Below are 18,023 nucleotides of genomic sequence, written 5' to 3' on the forward strand. Positions count from 1 at the left end.
TAAGATTAGTGTGGAACCGGAAAAGACCCCAAATAGCCAGGGGACTATTCAAAACCAAGACCACAGCTGGGGGCATCACAATGCCAGATTTCAGGTTGTACTACAAAGCCGTGGCCGTCCAGACAGTGTGGTACTGGCACAAATGTGATCCTGGGAAATAAGTGGAAATACAGATCATGACTTCTAGAATTGTCCTGTTGTATGTAACCTCATTCCTTCAAAAACCCAGGAACCCAGAGAGGATGTACATTTCCAAAGTAAAGTTTTTAAAGGATTATTTTGAGTGCACTCAGCTGTGCACCCAAATACTCTAGGGATAGTGTCCTGAAGAGGCAGAAAATCAATTATGTAAAACCAACAACTTTTTAACAGCAGCTTACTTAAGAAAAACATTTGGTGCCATTACAGAGCAATTACTTTTTATCATATCTGATATAAAGTGATTTAAATTGGCAGAAGTAATGATTACAGAAATGTCTCTAAAATATTCTTGGCCCTAAAGGGAGGGAAAAACAAAACAAGACAAAACCAGAGAGGGAGACAAACCAGAAGAGAGTCTCAACTTAGGAAGTAAACTGAGGGTTGCTGCAGGGGAAGTGGGCTGGGGGATGGGGTGACTGGGTGGTGGGCACTAAGGAGGGCACATGATGTACTACTGAGTCCTTGTTATAGACAACTGAGTCCGTAAACTCTGCCTCTCAAGCAAGTAATACGCTACATGTGTATTGGATTTTAATTAAAAATAAGTAAAATACACTTGGCCCTAGATGCCCTAAAATTTACATCCAAATATCCTAGTCTAACACCTGAAAATCACGTCCTCTAGGTATTCTAAGACATCGGCAAGCGTAACTGTTTTGTAGTTTAAGTGACACGTTTGCTTAATTAAAAGAAGATGTCTACCTAAGAGAGAAAGGGGATTTTTAAAATCCTGGATGGAGGTTTCATTAAATAGCCTAAGTACTTGTCACTTAACATTCAGATGACTAATCCTTACAGATTCCTTAGAAGGCTGAGAAATTATTAACCATCCCTGTTAATACAACATTTTTCATGGCTCTTAGGTCATTAATAGGAGTTTTAAGTTCTTGGGGTACCTGGGTGACTCAGTCTGGCTAAGCCTCTGCTTCAGCTGGGGTGACCTCCAGGTCCAGGGGTCAAGCCCCTTCCAGCAGGCGGCGCGCAGGGCAGGGGGTGGAGGCTGCCCCGTCGGAGACTGCGGGGGCTGCGGGGGCTGCCGGGGCCGGGGCTGCCGGGTCGGGGCTGCGGGGCCGAGGGGCGGGGCCTCGGAGGGGCGGGGCCGCGGGAGGAGCCCGGAGCAGCGGGTGGCCCAGCCCAGGCAGCCTCCCAGGAGCGCTGAGTCAAGGCAGGAGGTCGCCCCACCGGGCCAGTGCGGACGAGGAGCGGGAAGAGCGAGGCGCTGGCGACCCCACCACGGGAGTCGCTCCCTTCCACGCACGGGGCCCGCTTCTGAGATGAGCTCTGCGTGTTATGCCGTATGTTGGCAAATTGAGCTCCAATAAAAGTAAAAGAAATTAGATTCTTTGTACCTGAACCTAGAATATAATATTTCAACCTGTAGCTTCTTTGTTTATTCTTCTTTCCAATCTTCTAGAATTCTCATAAAAAGAACATGGGTCTAGAACACAATGAAGAAAAATGAAACTCGTGTGTGTGTGTGTGTGGAGGGGGTTAATAATTCTGGGGAGTTCTTAAAGTAAGGTAATATTACTCATTTAATATATGTTGATAGCATCAGTCTACACCCTGGTCACTGGTGGACATGTTCCTTAACAAGTGTTGAAATTCCCAAAATGTTTTAACTAGAGTAACCAGTTATTACGTAGCACTTTATAAGTTTTTTTTTTTTACTTTATAAGTATTAATACAAATGAATCATTGAGTTTTAGGGAAAATCAGTAATACCTGAAAATCATCTATATTTACTTTGAATTTCTTTAAAGAAATAGAGTGTGGACTCTACATACTGATTTATTGAAGATGACACTAGTAGGTAAGGAACTAAAAAACATCAGTGGCCAGCACCCTTGAGTTTATTGTTGCTTTGCATTTCTGTGTCAGAGGTAATGCAATCACAGTTGGACTAGGGACTTCAGGGACTCCTGGCTTTCTGAGAGCGATGATCCCATGGTAGTCTCCGGCTTCACTCAAAAGGCAGCCAAAATTAACTAAAGAAAATCTCTTTAGAAAGAAATGTGAAACAGTGTATGTTTTAATCAGTATCTGTTCTAGGGACATTTCAGTGGAGATTTTCTTCCATGTGACTGGAATTTCCAAAGAACAAGACCAATCAAAGCCTCTAGCTCTAGTAACACAGTATATTTTAATGACCTAGAATTTCTAACATATTTATCTAATTCAGCATCTTTACTGATCCAAATTTTCTATTTTTCTTTTTTCTTTCTTTCTTCTTCTTTTTTTTTCCTCCCAGCTAAATATCTTTTCCATTCCCCTTCTTCTTCTGCATTTTGATCAGGTCCTAAGAATTACATCCACAAAATATGGAAATCCTTCCATATAAAACAGATAACTTAGTAACTGGATAACCAATTGATTCAGAACTAAGAAGGAAGATCTTATTGAAAACTTTGGAACTTTTGTTTTGATTCCAGAGATGCTGGCATGAGTACAGAAAGGGAGTCATCTCAGATAAAAATGATTTATAGATTTTTCTAACAGAAGTTTTTTGAGGTCCTTTCATATGCAAATTTATTCAAATAGCACTTACATTTAGCCATCTACCTCTCTATATTTGACCATTTAATTCTCAGAGAGCATCTATTTTCTTTTCTTTTTTAAGATTTTATTTATTTATTCCTGAGAATACCCAGAGAGGAGAGGGAGAGAGAGAGAGAGAGAGAGAGAGAGGCAGAGACAAAGGCAGAGGGAGAAGCAGGCTCCGTGCAGGGATCCTGACGTCCTCCGGGATCACGCCCTGGGCTGTAGGCGGCGCTAAACCGCTGAGCCACCGGGGCTGCGCGAGAGCATCTATCTTCTGTGAAAGGACCCGGGTGTTGGAACGCAGGAACAGAAGACTAAGTGAGCTATCATTCCAATATTGTGATTATACGATTTGTTAGAAAATAAGAATTTATTTATTTATTAAAGATGTATTTATTTATTTATGATAGACAGAGAGAGAGAGAGAGAGGCAGAGACACAGGAGGAGGGAGAAGCAGGCTCCATGCTGGGAGCCCGACGTGGGACTCAATCCCGGGACTCCAGGATGGGGCCCTGGGCCAAAGGCAGGCGCTAAATCCCTGAGCCACCCAGGGATCCCCAAGAAGAATAATTTAAATATGTAGTATTGCCTTCTCTGTATATCTGTACTAAGCAGGTGGTAGGAGTAAGCCTATGCAGCTATCTCTGCATTTACTTGTAGAACCAATTATAGAAATAATTATGAAAGCGAATGCAAATAGGTATTCACTTGGCATAGAAAATTATTTTAGCAATGAAATTCTTGAGTTTCCATAATACCACTGAAATATATACGCGCATATATAATACATACATACCATGTATGTATATGGTATGTATATGGTATGTATACCAAGCACACACACACACACACACATATACATATATACAAATATATGTTTAAGTGGTCAGAGGGATTCTCCTCTTTTCTAATTTTATCAGCTTTCTTTCTTTTGGCATTTCCTTTTCTTTATTCAAAAACTCCAGCTTTCATTTCAGTCATGAGCAAGTCTAGGAGTTGAGCTAAAGTGGCAGGAGATGAGTGATAGTAATAGGGAGAGAAATCAAGAATGAAAGGGAATTGGTATGACTAAGCCTCACCCATAAACGGCCCCTGCACCAAAGTCCAGAATAGTCTCGTGAGTGTGTGTATGTGTAAAGAAAGAAAGAAAGGATAAACATTAGGTCCAACATTATTAGTACAAACGTGAGATAAACATAAATCAGAGAAAGACATTAAGCAAATCTTCAGTGGCCAAAATGAGGGGAAAAAGTGGAGTCACTCATCTTTTGGGTACTCTGGGACACGTAAGAATCTCTGCCAAAAGACTCGGTATTTCAAGGACAAGAGATTGAAGAGCCTAACGTGAAAATCTCTTACGTAGGTCTGGGGGTTGAAGTTAAACTATTGATAAGAACAGAGAAATTCCACAGAAAGAATTTAACCAAACAACCGATTTCTGGTTTCGTACCTTCACATTCAGGGTCCAGAGTTCTCTAGAAAGGCACACCCCCAACAAAAGATTTAGAGAGTCTGAATATAAAGCCTTGCTAAGCAGTTATTCAAATCATACTTATCAAACAAATGAATAAATCTCGAGTGAGAGTCAACAGAAAGCCAAAGAACAAGATTCTCAATAATAACAATAATACTAATGATTAATAATAATAGAGCAGCTATCTCGTAATATCGCAGGGTCACGCCCCCAGCGGAAGGCAGGTGCCAAACCGCCGAGCAACCCGGGCGTCCCATATTCTGTCCATTTTAGAGATGAGAACACTGAGGCCCAGAGAGCGTCAGGAACAGTCCCACCGGCTCCCGCGGCCGCCTCCAGCCTGGCACCGAGCGGACGTCCAGGAAGGGACGCAGCCCCGCCCCGCCCCGCCCCGCCCCGCCCCGCCCCGCAGGGGGTGGGACTGCGGCGCCGCGCGTGGTGGGCGGGGCTGCCCGCGGGGGCGGGGCGGGGCCGGGCGAGGCCTGGGGCGTGCGCGCGGCCCGGAGGACCCTCCCGCTGGGCGCCCGGCCGCGCGGCGGCGGCTCGGGAGGGGCGGGGCGGGGCGGGGCGGGGCGGGGCGGCCGCGCGGGGGGCCCTGACGTCACCGGGCCCTCGGCCCCGCCCCGCCGCGGCTGCTGCAGCCGAGCCCGCGAGCGAGCGCCGCCGCCGCCGCCGCCGCCGCCGCCGCCCGGTCGGGAACGCAGCGCGCGCGGCCATGGCCTCGGGCCCCGCGGGTAAGCGGGTGAGCGGGCGCGGGGCGCGGGGGCGGCGGGAGGGCGGCCCGTGCCCCCGCCCCCAGCGCTCGGCTGACCCGCCGTCCCCCCGTCTCGTCCCACAGAGGCGGACACGCGGCAGAGGCTGCTGCGCACTGTCAAGAAGGAGGTAGGTGCCGGGGGTGGGGTGGCCGGGGGCGCGACCCTGCGGAGGGAGCCGCCGGAGCTCCCCCGGGGGAAGGGTCTCCAAAGGGGTGGGGGCCCGTGGCAGCGGGGCGGCCACCTGAGCTGTGGGGCTCACCTGGTAGGACTGGAGGCGGGTGAGTTGGGGGTGGGGGCCTCAGGTACGGGGTCGATGCTTGGCTGCTGTGTGTAGGGGCGGACGCAGCGGGAGGGCCGCCCCCGATGGGGCACACCCGGGCGTGTCTGGGTAGGACCCCCTCTTGTGGAGGAGCAGGTGGGTGGGTCTCATTAAGGGGAGGCAAGCACCTGGGGGCTGACTGGACTTACTGGGAGGTGAGGGGCTGGGTAGGGCTGCAGAAGGAGGACCAGACTTCGGGAAAAGGGAACGGTTCACTTTGGGTAACACCCCCCATCTCCCCTTCCCCACAAGTCTCAGTCCTTAGAGCCGCCCCCAGGAGCTTGGGGACTCCCTCCCCGAAAGTCCCTGGTCATTGGGTTGCACCATCTGTGGGCCTGTGCCAGGGCGTCTTGGCAGGCGAGTTCCCCTCGCCCACCCCTGCCCACCCCTGCCCACCCCCCCACCCCCGACACGCAGTAGGGTGCGAATCAGGCAGGGTTCACCTGCCCCTCCGCCCCCTTCACTCTCCTTGGGGCCAGCTGGGAGCCCAGTCTAGCCTTTAGCGAATAGCCCTCGACTTCCCGGAGAGGGGCGAACCTGCAGTGGTGGGTTCCTGGGAAGCATGTAGATGCCCGGACTGTGTGTGGAGCACGCTCACTCCTGTGTGGGCGCCGACATGTGCTGTGAGTGTGTGTCTGAGGCTGTCTGTGCATCTGCCTGGAGGTAACCAAGTGTGTCTCCGTATTGCGTGTACATGTGTCTGTGTGTGGATCTGTTTTTGTGAGTATGGTGTGTGACCGTGTGATGCGTAAGTCTCTGCGTGCGTGAGTGAGGCTGCGACCAGGTATGTGTGACTGTATGTGTGTGTGCTGCCCTCCTTATGCTGCCTCACATCCCTCACCTGGGACCCGATCGCTGTTGAGCGGCATCACCTCTGTACCTTGAGTCCTCAGCCCGAGATCACAGATGGCTGTAGACCTTGGGGCTGGCCTGATTGCGTGTGTGTGTGTGTGTGTGTGTACGCATGCGTGTGCACACACGAGGAGGGTGTCAGCCTGGTGTCAGCACTGAGCACCCAGAAGCCCCTCCCTGCATGGTGGCAGTCAGCCATCAAAGACAGCCTGGAAGAGGGGACCTGTGGCTGCCCCTCCCTCCTCAGAAAGCATGGGCGCATGTTGTGCGTAGGTCTCTGTGTGGCATGTCTCGTGTTGTTCAAAGAATCAGCTCTAGAGCTAGTTGTATATTCTGGCATTTCTGAATAAGGATCCGTAATGAGGGATGTGGAGTTCCTCAGAAAGGTCCAGAACTTTTCAGTTTGGCCCTCTTAGAGGCATTGTGGGACCTGAAGAAAGCTCTATCTAGATAGACCATCTTTCCAACAAAACCTGCACACCTGCAATTTTCTGATGACGAGTTGGTGGAGGGTGTCTTATAGAAACTCTCTCAAAAGCCTTCAGGTTAAAAGCCTGTATGTAGTCTCTTTGTTCATTGTTTAAACCTAGATGTAATTTGTACTCCCCGGAGATTGTCACATGGAATGGCTGTGTTTTCTTTTCTTTTGAAGCGTTTAGTTATTATTCATGAGAGACACACAGAGAGAAGCAGAGGCACAGGCAGAGGGAGAAGCAGGCTCCCTGTGCAGAGCCTGACGCAGGACTCGATCCCAGGACCCCGGGATCAAGCCCTGAGCCAAAGGCAGACACTCAGCCACTGAGCCACCCAGGCATCCCTGGAATGGCTGTTTCTCAGGAAATGGCTTGCTGGTTCAATGGAAGGGGTCTACAGGTAGAAGAGCCTGGGAGCAAGGCGTCAGGGAGGGCAGTGCCTCTCGGTATCTGCTTCTGGGCAGGGCTTCAGCTGGGCCTTTGGCCTGGTTCTGCCAGGAGCTCCCTTGGTGCCCTGGACAAGTCCTTTCCTCTCTCAAGGACTCAGTTTCCACAGCTGGAGAAAGAGGCATTGGTGCAATGCTCCTGGAGGTCCTACCCATGTCAGTCTAGTTTGGAATATCGGCAAGCTGTGGAGGACACGTTGCCTCCAGTGACCAGAGTTGTCAGCTTGCATCCTCTGTCCTGGGAGCAGCCGAGTTTGGGGCTTAGAATGAGCTTTCTGCCTGGCCTAAGGCTGAGGCCATCACTTGATCAGAGGGACCCCTTGGCATCCTGCTTGGTGCCTGAAGGGGTCAGGGACAGAACCTCGCAAGTTTGGGCAAAGGTCCTTGACCCTGGATCTGCAGTCAGAAGGCAGGTTTATAGCCACAAGTTGGTGGCTGATTCTAAATTCTGCATTTCTCAGGGCACATCATTTCAGTAATCAGAGTTTCCATAGAGTGGGTACTATTCTGTGCCGTATCCTGTGTACACGGTGACTTTATGAGGTGACTGAGGCTGCCCCCATTTCATGGACAAGGAAACCAAGCCTGGAGACGAGGTGTGGATTGCTCAAGAGAACACAGCCAAGAAGGTGCAAAGCCGGGGACTTAACCCCCCAGATCTGTCTGACATCAGAGCCAGGCTCTTACCTCTATATCCTAAACGTGCTCATCCGTGTCTCCACGGCACCACAGTCTCAGCTGTGGATGGAATGATTTCCATCTTACAGAGGTGAAAAATGGCCCAGACGGGATAAGTGATTTCTCAAGGGCACAGAAGCAGTCAAGGGAAGACAAGTTCAAGTCTTCTATGAACCCCTTGTTCAGCATGGGTGCCCCTAAGGGCGTGGCGATGAGTCCATGCCCCACCGAAGCAGACCTCCTCTCTCCTTGCCTTCCTCTGCCCACCTCTTGGGAGAGCATCTTGTCCCAGTATCAGAGAGCCAGTCTTCAATGGAATGGTGGAGGCAAACTCTTTGCGTAGAAATCTGGGAGTCAAGTCTGCTCTTCCTTCTCCTCATCTTTTGGGTTCAGAGAAGTCACATCCCTGCCTGTCATAGCCTCATCCAAAGGTACCTCCCGTCATTCTTCCTGGAAAGGGTGGCTTAACAGTCAGTTTCTTTAGACAAGGTTTGCAAGCTTGGGCTGAGCCACAGAAGCCAGAAAAGCCAGCAGCGGCTATGGGGCTGGAAGCTCTGTCCTGTGCTGACTCTGGGAGCCAGTACGACTCAGAACCATGAAGCAGGTCAAGAAAGGAGCATTGGGCTCACCCAGAGCTGGGTTCAAATTCTGACATGTTTATTTACTGAAGGGTGTCTGTGTGCCAGACACAGGACTGGGCTCTGCGGATGCAGCAGTGAATAAGAGAAGTCCTGCCCTCTTAGGGCTGACATTCCCATTTTGGTACACAGATCCTGATAGACATTCTGAGTGTAATTCAGAGGATTATGACAGCCTTTGCGCCAAGGTGTGAAGGAGAGGTACTTGGCACCACAAGAACATACAACAAGGTCAAGGTGGCCCAGGAAGGCGCCCTGGAGGAAGTGATGTTAAGAAGATACGTGAAGGGGATCCCTGGGTGGCGCGGTGGTTTAGCGCCTGCCTTTGGCCCAGGGCGCGATTCTGGAGACCCGGGATCGAATCCCACGTCGGGCTTCTGGTGCATGGAGCCTGCTTCTCCCTCTGCCTATGTCTCTGCCTCTCTCTCTCTCTCTCTCTCTCTCTGTGTGTGTGTGATTATCATGAATAAATAAAAATTAAAAAAAAAAAAAAAGAAGATACGTGAAGGATGAGCACACCTTTAAGATGAAGGCAGGAGGTGGGAAGACAGAGGAGAACCATTCCTGGCAGAGGGAACTGCATATACAAAGACTTTGTGGCTGGAGGGAGCACCGTGAACTTGAGTGATGAGAGGACTCTGAAGTGGCTGGAGGACAGAGAGGAAGGAGCATGGTGCCAAATGCAGAGGGGCAGAGCAGGAAGTCCTATCCTAAAAGCACAGGGAAAACGGATGGGGAGGACAGGAGCTAGGTGGAGGAAGAGGGCGGAGCTAAACTTGATGGCTTGTAATTGCACAGCCTTAGAGGGGCATCTGTCTGTACCTTCACAAGGGTCTGAGTTTCAGTTTATTCCCAGTGAGGATGAAGATCACTTGTCAGGATAAGCGATGTGAAAACACCCACCACATTAGCCTGAGCTGCCTCTGGGCAGGCATCTTATTTTTTCTGTCTCCCCAGTGTCGCCCAGGAGATAGGGTGGCCTGGGTGAGATTTCCTGCAGTTAAACCCAATCAGCTCTATTCTGGCTCCACCCTGGCTCGCTTTGCCCTCCCCTCCTTTCTCCTCCCAGCCTCCAACCCTTAATTTTGTTTTGGTTCCCAGAGTGGCAGCTGCGGGGACTGGCTTCTTGTTGCCATGACGACTGCCATTAAAGGAGCCAGCCACTTGAGCCAGGTTGATAACGGAAGCCAAGTGACTAACTGCCTTGTTTTCTTGCCTTGGGCTAGGCCTGGGAGGCCTCTTAATTGGAAGAGACAAAAGCAGGTGCTTGAGGGCAGGAGGACAGACCCCCGGGGGAAGGAGGCAGGGGGATGAGGCCAGTGCTGGAGAGGAGGCTCTTGTGGACCTCTGCAAACTGGAGCTGGTATGAGAGCTGCCATGGGGAGCCCTTGCCACAGCGGCTGAGCTGGGCGCGTTTGGGGAGCTGTGCCTTCCAGCCTTGGGACAGGGTAGGGGTGTGACGGGATGGTGGAGGAGGGTTTCACATCCTAAGAAGATTGGAGGAAGTGAGAGAATCAACTGATGTTTCTACTGAGATCCCTGTGGTGCTTCCACTTGGATCTACTTCTTCTCAATAAAAGAGGGGCAACAGTTTTGCCCCCCAGGTGAGGTTGCTGGACAACGTATAGGTCATCGAGTTAAATTCGAATTCCAGATAAACAGAAGTAAAGTGCCTAGTGCTAAATCTGGCAGCCCTAGCCCAGGGGACATTTGGTAATGTCTGGAGCCATTTCTCGTCAAAAACGAGGGTGTGACTGACATCTAGTGGGTAGAGTCCAGAGATGCTGCTCAACCTCCTGCGATGCAGAGGACAGCCCCCCTCCCCCCCCCCCCCCCCCCCCACCAAGAAGTGTCAGCCCAGACTGGCACTGTGGTTGAGACGGAGAAACCTCTGTGCTGGAAAACTCCTTCACTTCTTCATGACGGCCCAAGGAGGGAGGATACTTGTCTCCTTCGCTCCATAAAGGAGGAGCTGGAGGCACAGAGGGGTTAAGCAGCTCACTTTAAGGTCACACAGCCAGTCTGTGGAGAAGCCAGGATTCAAATCCTGCTTTGTCAGCTCTGAAGGGTGGCCTCACAGAGGTCCAGCAGAGTCCCCGGAGACATGGCTTGAGGTCAGGCGTATGTAGGGGAAGAGATGGGGCAGCAAAGGCCCGCTAGATGCACCCTGCTTGGGGCTTTGCTCCATTAGATGACAGGGAGCTGTAGAAAATTTATGAGCAAGGAGGGTCTTGCTTGGACTTGGACTTCAGAAAGTATCAGCTGGTAACAGGTCCAAGATGGAGCTTTTTGCCACTTTTAGAAGAAAGCTTCCTCCTTTCTTTCCTGCCTCCTTCCTTCCTTTCCTTCCTTTCTTCTTTCCTTCCTCTCTATCCCACCTCCTCTCCCTCCTTCCATTCCTGACGTTTTTTGCTGCCTCCTTTCTTCCAGGAATATTTATTGAACATCAACTATGTACCAGGTACAGCTCTAGGAACTGTAGAAAAGGTGCAAAGCGACATCCCTGCTCACATGCTCTCATGAAGCATAGGATCTAGTTGGGGGACAGATAGATAAACAATAAATATATGCAGGCACCCCTTGGAGATATCGTGGGTTCAGTTCCAAGCCACCAGAAGAAAGCAAATATTGTGATAAGTCAAATCGAAGGAATTTTTTGGTTTCCCAGTGCATGTAAAAGTTGTGTTTACACTATAGTGTAGTCTATTAAGTGTGTGAAAGAATTATGTCTAAAAAAATAATATAATTATTATATTTTTAATATAATCATCTTAATCTAGAAATACTGTGTTATGTCACATATTACAATTAATTTTATTTTTATTTTATTGTACATATTGTATACATGTTTTAAGGGGAGTGGGAGGTGAAGGCTTCCAAAAAAAACCATTTTACTGTTAAAAAAAATGCTGACCATCATGAGTTTTCATAATCACTGATCACAGATCACTATGACAAACATAATAATAATGAGAAGTTTTGCAATATTGTTAGAATTACCAAAGTGTGACACAGAGTCAGGAAGTGAGCAAATGCTATTGGGAAAATGGTGCTGATACAGACTTGCTTGATGCAAGATGGCCACAAACCTTCAATCTGTAAAAAGAAAAAAAAGAAAAGAAAAACAAAAGTAGTGTCTGCAAAGTACAAGAAAGCAAAGTATGCCTGTGTTAGAAGTCACAAATGCTGTGAGGAAAATAAAGCTAGAAAGTGGGTGGAGAGTATCTGGGTAGCTCAGTGTTTGAGCATCTGCCTTTGGCTCAGATCGTGATTGCGGGTTCTGGGATCAAGTCCTGTATCAGGCTTCCCGCAGGGAGCCTGCTTCTCCCCCTGCCTATGTCTCTGCCTCTCTCTGTGTGTCTCTCCTGAATAAATAAATAGAAATCTTAAAAGAAAAGAACGAAAAGAAAAAGAAAGTGAGTGGAGCGGAATGGGCAGTGCTTTCCAGAGGAGGTGGTCAGGCATGGCCTCTGATACTATGACATTTGAGCAGAGACCTAAAGGGAAGGAGGGAACCCTGCTGACCTCTGCAGGAAAGGTGTTCCTGCCAGAGGGAACAGCATAGGCAAAGGCCCTGAGTCAGGAACGATGAATAGCAAAGAGGTCAAGGAGCCTGGAGTGGAGTGAACAGAAGGGAGGAGGAGACAGGTCAGAGAGGGAGCAGGAGGCCATTCCTGCAGGGTCTTGTGGCCCCCCCGGAAATGAGACGGGACCCGTGGGAGAATTTTGAACAAGGGGAGAAGCATGAATTCATCCATGTTGCGGACTGCTCTGGCCACAGCCGAGCAATAAATGCAGGGCACAAATCGGGGGCACAGAGTCTTTAGGCAAGAGAAGAAACTTCGCTGTTCTCTTCTGAGCTTTCAATTCTTAGGCTAGAAACCACAGCGCCTTACTCTGCCCCACTCCCCCACTGGCCAAATAGGGGTTCCAGAAATACTTGCCAGTCAAGTAGATGCAGGAATACTGGGTGTGGATATTTTGGGGTTCTCTGATGCTTATAGGGTTGACTCAGATCAGTTCACGTGTGTCGTGTTTTCAGGCTTAAGCTGGCAGAAATTCTCCTCGTGAATAATGCAGCCACATCCGTGCGGTGTGTTTTGATGCTTTTTTCAGGTCTCTGGCAATGCGGCTTCCAGGAGCTTTTGCTAGCACAGGGCCTGGTGGGCTTTAGCACCCTGGTTTGATGTGAGGAGGGTGGCAGGTGGGGCCTAGCTTTCCGGCTGGGTTATGTCTCCTGTGCAGTCTGGCTGGGTCTTCCCTGCAGTAACCTCTTGAAGGGCTCCGGGAAATGGTAGTGTAGCATTTGTTGCTGGTCGGCAGGTAGGAAATGGCATTTGTGCACCCCACTTGCTGGCTGCAGACCCCAGGATGGGAAGTGAGGACACCAAAGACCTTGTCCCAGCGCTGCCCCTAACCACCTGTGGCCGCCCGCAGTTTCCTTCTGCCTATGCCATTCTGCTTTCCAAGTGGACGCAGTTGGACAGCTCCAGGATTCTAAGAACCTCAAACCATCAGATTTGGCCAGCATCCCTCCCCGAGAGCCAGGTCTCTCGCATTTTCTCAACAAGGAATTTGCCAAGTCTGTATTTAAGACCTATTAAAACTCGGTCACTGATAAGACCATCTGGGAATCTTCGTTCTGGTCAGGAAAAGCAAAGGCTCAACTAAAGGCATTCTAACAGGATAAAGATTTTTTTATTTCTTAAACAGTATTTACTGAGCATCTTATGGTGATGGCCTCATTTAATTGTCATGAAGCCACACAAAGTGGATAAAACACTGTCCCTTAAAGGTAAGGATAGTGACACACGGAGATGGCAAATAAGTCACCAAAGGTCACCGACAGTGTCAGTGGTACAGCTTGGATTCTGGCTCTGGAACCGGGCTCCGCATCACTCCGGAGCTGAAACCAATGACCTATCACATATGGTGATGAGCTCCTCTGAGCACGTGGAGTTGGCAAAAGGTCCAGGCTTTGGAATCGGACAGCCTTGTGTTCCAAGTTTGAGTCCTGCCATTTAGTGGATGCTTGGACCTTTCCAGCTTTGGTGTCCTCGTGCATCAGGTGGCGAGGGTATCCTGTACCGCGCAGCACTGCTGCGATGCTATCACTGCCAGGTATTCACCAGTATTTATGAAGGGACCAGGCAGAGTGCTTGGCTTACCCATTTAAGAGCAAGATAGAAATCAGTCGCAGAAGGACATTGTGCTGCCCTGTCTGGTCAGTCACATGAACTTGTAGATGTTCTCAGTGTAGGATCTTGCTCTCTTTGGGTAAGCCCCAGGCTGGGGGTGCTGCTGCCACAGGAGCAGTGCCGCAGACTGGGAAGAGGGTATTTGTTGGGGTCCAAAGGAACGAGCCCTTGAGCGGGGGTGGGGAAGGCTGAGTCTTGCCTGGCTGCCTCAACATCCTGAGGTGGGCAGTTGGATCTTCCCTCTGGGTCTGCTTATTCATTGGCCTCTTGGCAATAATCCCTCAGCTGAAGAAATTCTGACGCCCTTGTGAGCTTGCGGGTCTTGTCACTTAGCCACCGCGAGGCCCTGGATGAGCAGCTAAGTGCTGAAGGCCAGGGGGAGGCAGTGTACTTTTCCTTGAGTAGTAGAGGAAGACAAGAAATAAATAGATTCTTGTGCTTTTTCATTGGATAAACTTGAAAGAACTCAGTTTTGTAAAGGACAATAACCGTTCCTTTGGCAGTGAGTCTCCTACTTAAAAATCAGAGAACGGAAGCCTCAAGACTTGAGACTTGATGATACCTGGGACCTTGACTGGATTCTTCTTTAATTTTTAATTTTTATTATTTTTAATTTTTATTATTTAATTTTTATTATTTAGTAAATTACATTTAATTAGAATTATAGCAACTATCATGCATTTGTTTCCTTCTTTTTGAGAACTAGACATCTTTACAACCACCATTTATTAAATGCTGCTCTAACTTGCTTTGTTTGATCTCATTTAGTGCTCAAAGCGAGCTTCCTATAGAGCAGGTACAAATAGCGACTCTTCTTTACTGATGAGAGAAACTGAAGCTCAGAGAGGTTAAGAAACTGGACCAAGGTCACACAACTGAGACGTAGCACGGCGCGGTATTTTAGCCGGCTCCACCCATTTCAACTTGGATGATAACTTGCTAACAAAACCAGCTCAAACAATGAATAAATATATGAAGATCAAGCCAAGAGGGAAAGAGAGCCTTAAGAAATCGACGTTATGGTTTCAGGGGTTTGGGAAGTTTGGAGTGAGGCCAGCTTCAGGTACAGCTCTATCCAGGGGTTCCAATGATGTCATCAGGACCCTCTGTGTTTTCTGGTCTCTGCACTGATTTTCTCTGTGCTAGCTTTCTGCTTTGTTGGTCTCTGTGGGGAGGGAGAATGTTGCCCAGCTCTCAGGTTACAACCTGCCAGCTTGGCATCAGCAGACAGAGAGCTTCGCCTTCCCCCCCCAACCCCCCTGCTGTGGTTCTCCTGGAAGATTCAGGATTAGGTTTCATTGGACCTCCGCCCCAGTCACATATGGCTTTTGCGCCAATCACTCTGGGACTCATCGCTTAGATCTGTCAAGCTGGAGGGATGCTGTGGGGTCAGCCCAGTGAGAGGGAGGGAGGGGACCCAGAGGAAGTCCAGGTGACATGACCAGGCAGGGACATGGGAACGAACTAGGCAGACAAGACACAGATGCCTGCCTGGGCAGGGTGAGGGCCCCAGCATCTGGAGCTCAGCCCCGCGGTGCGGAAGTGACCTCCTGGGTGCTAGGTGTCTGTGGGATCTAGGGGCCTGGGCAACCCTGAAGTTATGCAGACACTTTGTACTTGTTGTAGGGAGAGAGTATCCTCAGTACGTCTCTGAGGTCCACAACCCCAAAACCCAAATGCGGTTCGGAACCGCTCAGCAAGATGCTGGAATTTGAAGATGAATACAGTTTCCCCGATCTCGGCTTGCTCAGAAATGAAATGCTCCCTAGTTTGTAACCCAGTGAGCCCTCCAAAAACAACCACCCCTAACAACAATCATAATTAGCATTTACCGGGCACCTACTGTGTTCCAGACCTGCACCATCCAATTGGAGCCACTAGTGTTACATGTTTATATTTAAAGGAAGTAAAACTCAAATAAAAAAATCCTGTTGCTCAGTTGTCCCAAGTTTCAAGTAGCCGCATGTGGCTAGGGATCCCGTTTTGGACATTTTAGGCACAGAGCATTTTCCAGAAAGTTCTGTTGTGTCCTAGACATTGTGCTAAGTGCTCTACATCCATGAACATATTTCAGTCTTAAAACAGCTCAGAGGGGTAGGTCCTATTTATTATCCCTTTTTATAGAGGGGAGTAAATTGAAGCACGAAGGAAGTGAAGTGACTTACCCAAGGCCACACAGCTGGTGAGGGAGCAGAGCCAGGGTACTCACCCAGCCCTTGGATGTGATGCTTGGCTGCTTTTCCTCCCAGTGTAGGCTAGAGGTGGCTAATGTGTTTTCTGGCTCACCCTGTGCTGTTTGAAGCAACCATCTGGAATTCGTGTTCTTATCTCCTGTAGCTGCCCAGACCCCCAGAGAGAATTGAGGCCGCTCCAGCGTCTGTGCGTGCCTTCCTGATCCACGAGGCCCGTGGGTCTGAGGAAGTGGGGCGTGTTGCCAGGGGAGCCGCCTCACACAGCAGCAGAGCACCCAGGAGAGGGCTGGCCGGTCTCCAGGGCGTGGGCTGGGAATGTGAGACACGCAGGCTGTTTTCTCCGGGAATGGAGGGGCGGGGGATTGACTGTCTTCACAGTTCCATCATCTCCCTGAGTGGCTGTGTGCGGGAGGTGTAGCTGGGGGGACCTTTTTGCCAAAATGCCCCCAGGTGAATGCCCCAGAACCAGGCACTTGCGTGACCTTCTCGTCAGGGGGTGTCTGAGCACCTGTGCAGGGCACCTGTGTGAGGGAAACCCAATCTCAGCGCCCAGAACGCCCGCTTCCAGGTCAGGGCAGGTTGGCCAGTCCCTATACTCTGAGGGAACGATGCGTGGTGCCTATTTATAGCATCCCAGAAAAGGGTTAACTGGGGCTGTCCTAGCAGCAGCCCACTGAGAAACAGGCTTTTGCTTCCCTTGTAAGGCCCACAGCCATGTTTAGGGCAGGTGCTAAGAGGGAAGACTTTGCTAGCACTAGGACTCTGAAGATCCAGGTGCCATGGCTTCATCACCTATGTCCCCGCCCCCCCGCTCTCTCCCACAGGCACAGATGGGGCTGCAGAAGGACCGTCCTGTGTCTCTGCTTTCATTATCCATCTGTGTGGATGTGGAGGGCAGGGTGGAAGTGTGTGGGTGGGAGGGTGGGGCAGGGCTGTTCTGGAACCGTGTATGAGAGAGAGCAAGAGTCCAGGAGAGGAAGCTTTGATCCGTTCACCAGCGGCTACTGGGCTCTCGCTGTGTGCCAGACGCCTTCAGACCCCTTCTCTGAGAAGGCCCCAGCCCTGTGCAGGCTGCGATGGGCTGAGGGCAGGGAGGAACCCATCTGGAAGGAGGCCCTTTGCCTATGTGCTGGAGCGTTGGGATCCCTGCTGACATCCTACAGTAGCAGCAGAGCACAGACAAGATATTTCCTTTTTTACTTTCTTCTTTTTTAATAATAGACTTTATTTTTTATAGCACGTTTAGGTTCACAATGAAACTGAACAGAAAGTACTGAGATTTCCTATACATCTCTTTATCTGCCCTAAAAATCCTCTGCGCTCTGCTGTTCATCCCTTTCTGCCCCCAACCCCTGGCAACCACTGATCTTTTTGCCGTCTCCATGGTGTTGCTCTTTCCAGAATGTCCTGCAGCTGCATTTGGACAGCATGTAGCCTTTTCAGATTCTTTGGTTTCAGTAATACGTGTTTCAGGTTGAAGGTTTCCCTCTTGCTACCATGATTCTCCATTGGAGACCTATGTGCAGAGGGGAGAGGGAGCTGGGTGGTACTGGGCACACCTGGGGAGGTCAGTGGTGAAAAGGTTTGGCAGGGCAGAGGTGGACCTGGCTGGTGCTGCAGGGCCAGGACTTCAGGAGCAGGGAGTTGGCCACCTGGGACTCCGAAGCTGGAGATGATTCAGATCCCAGCCTCTTCACGGACCAGATGGTCTCCATCCCTCCTAGCTCAGCTGCCTCATTGGGAAAATAGAGTAGTAGCAATGGCACCCACATGGCATGCTTGTTATGAATCTTTGGGGCTCATGGATGTGAAGCACCCACGTAGCTTGTGGGATGCACCAGTACGTATTGAATGAATAAATGGACCTACTGTGTGCCAGGCTCAGTGCAGGGCAGATGGTCGTGGGTTCGAGTCCCCACTCTGCCATTCAAAAGCCATGTGCACGGGCAGCCCCGGTGGCGCAGCGGTTTAGCGCCGCCTGCAGCCCAGGGCATGATCCTGGAGACCTGGGATCGAGTCCCACATCAGGCTCTCTGTGTGGTGCCTGCTTCTCCCTCTGCCTGTGTCTCTGCCTCACTCTCTCTCTCTCTCTCTGTCTCTATGAATAAATAAAATAAAATCTTTAAAAAATAAAATAAAAAAATAAACTTAAAAAAAAAAAGCCATGTGCAAAAAAAAAAAAAACAAAACAAACAAACAAAAAAAGCCATGTGCTCTTGGGCAAGTATTTGACCTCACCAAGACTCAGTTTCCTC

The 18,023-nt window shown here is 49.9% G+C and overlaps 1 protein-coding gene and 1 long non-coding RNA gene across 2 annotated transcripts in view; one reads left to right on the forward strand and one right to left on the reverse strand.

Annotated features, from left to right (window-relative positions):
• Positions 1–3,981: 3,981 nt before the first annotated feature.
• LOC140597410 (piwi-like protein 1) overlaps positions 3,982–18,023 on the forward strand; it is a 130,872-nt gene continuing 116,830 nt past the window's right edge. Inside the window, exons 1-3 of the mRNA XM_072745669.1 lie at positions 3,982–4,029; positions 4,557–4,951; positions 5,056–5,099. Of these exons, the coding sequence (XP_072601770.1) occupies positions 3,982–4,029; positions 4,557–4,951; positions 5,056–5,099 (487 nt within the window). The remainder of the gene's footprint in view (positions 4,030–4,556; positions 4,952–5,055; positions 5,100–18,023) is intronic.
• Positions 11,120–13,837, reverse strand: LOC140597421 (uncharacterized). Its single transcript, XR_011999246.1, has 2 exons — positions 12,323–13,837; positions 11,120–11,474 (listed from the first exon to the last, which is right to left on the reverse strand). It is a non-coding gene; the product is annotated as an uncharacterized lncRNA (long non-coding RNA).

The sequence above is a fragment of the Vulpes vulpes genome, unplaced genomic scaffold (assembly GCF_048418805.1).
Source record: "Vulpes vulpes isolate BD-2025 unplaced genomic scaffold, VulVul3 u000000663, whole genome shotgun sequence".
NCBI classification, from domain to species: Eukaryota; Metazoa; Chordata; class Mammalia; order Carnivora; family Canidae; genus Vulpes; species Vulpes vulpes.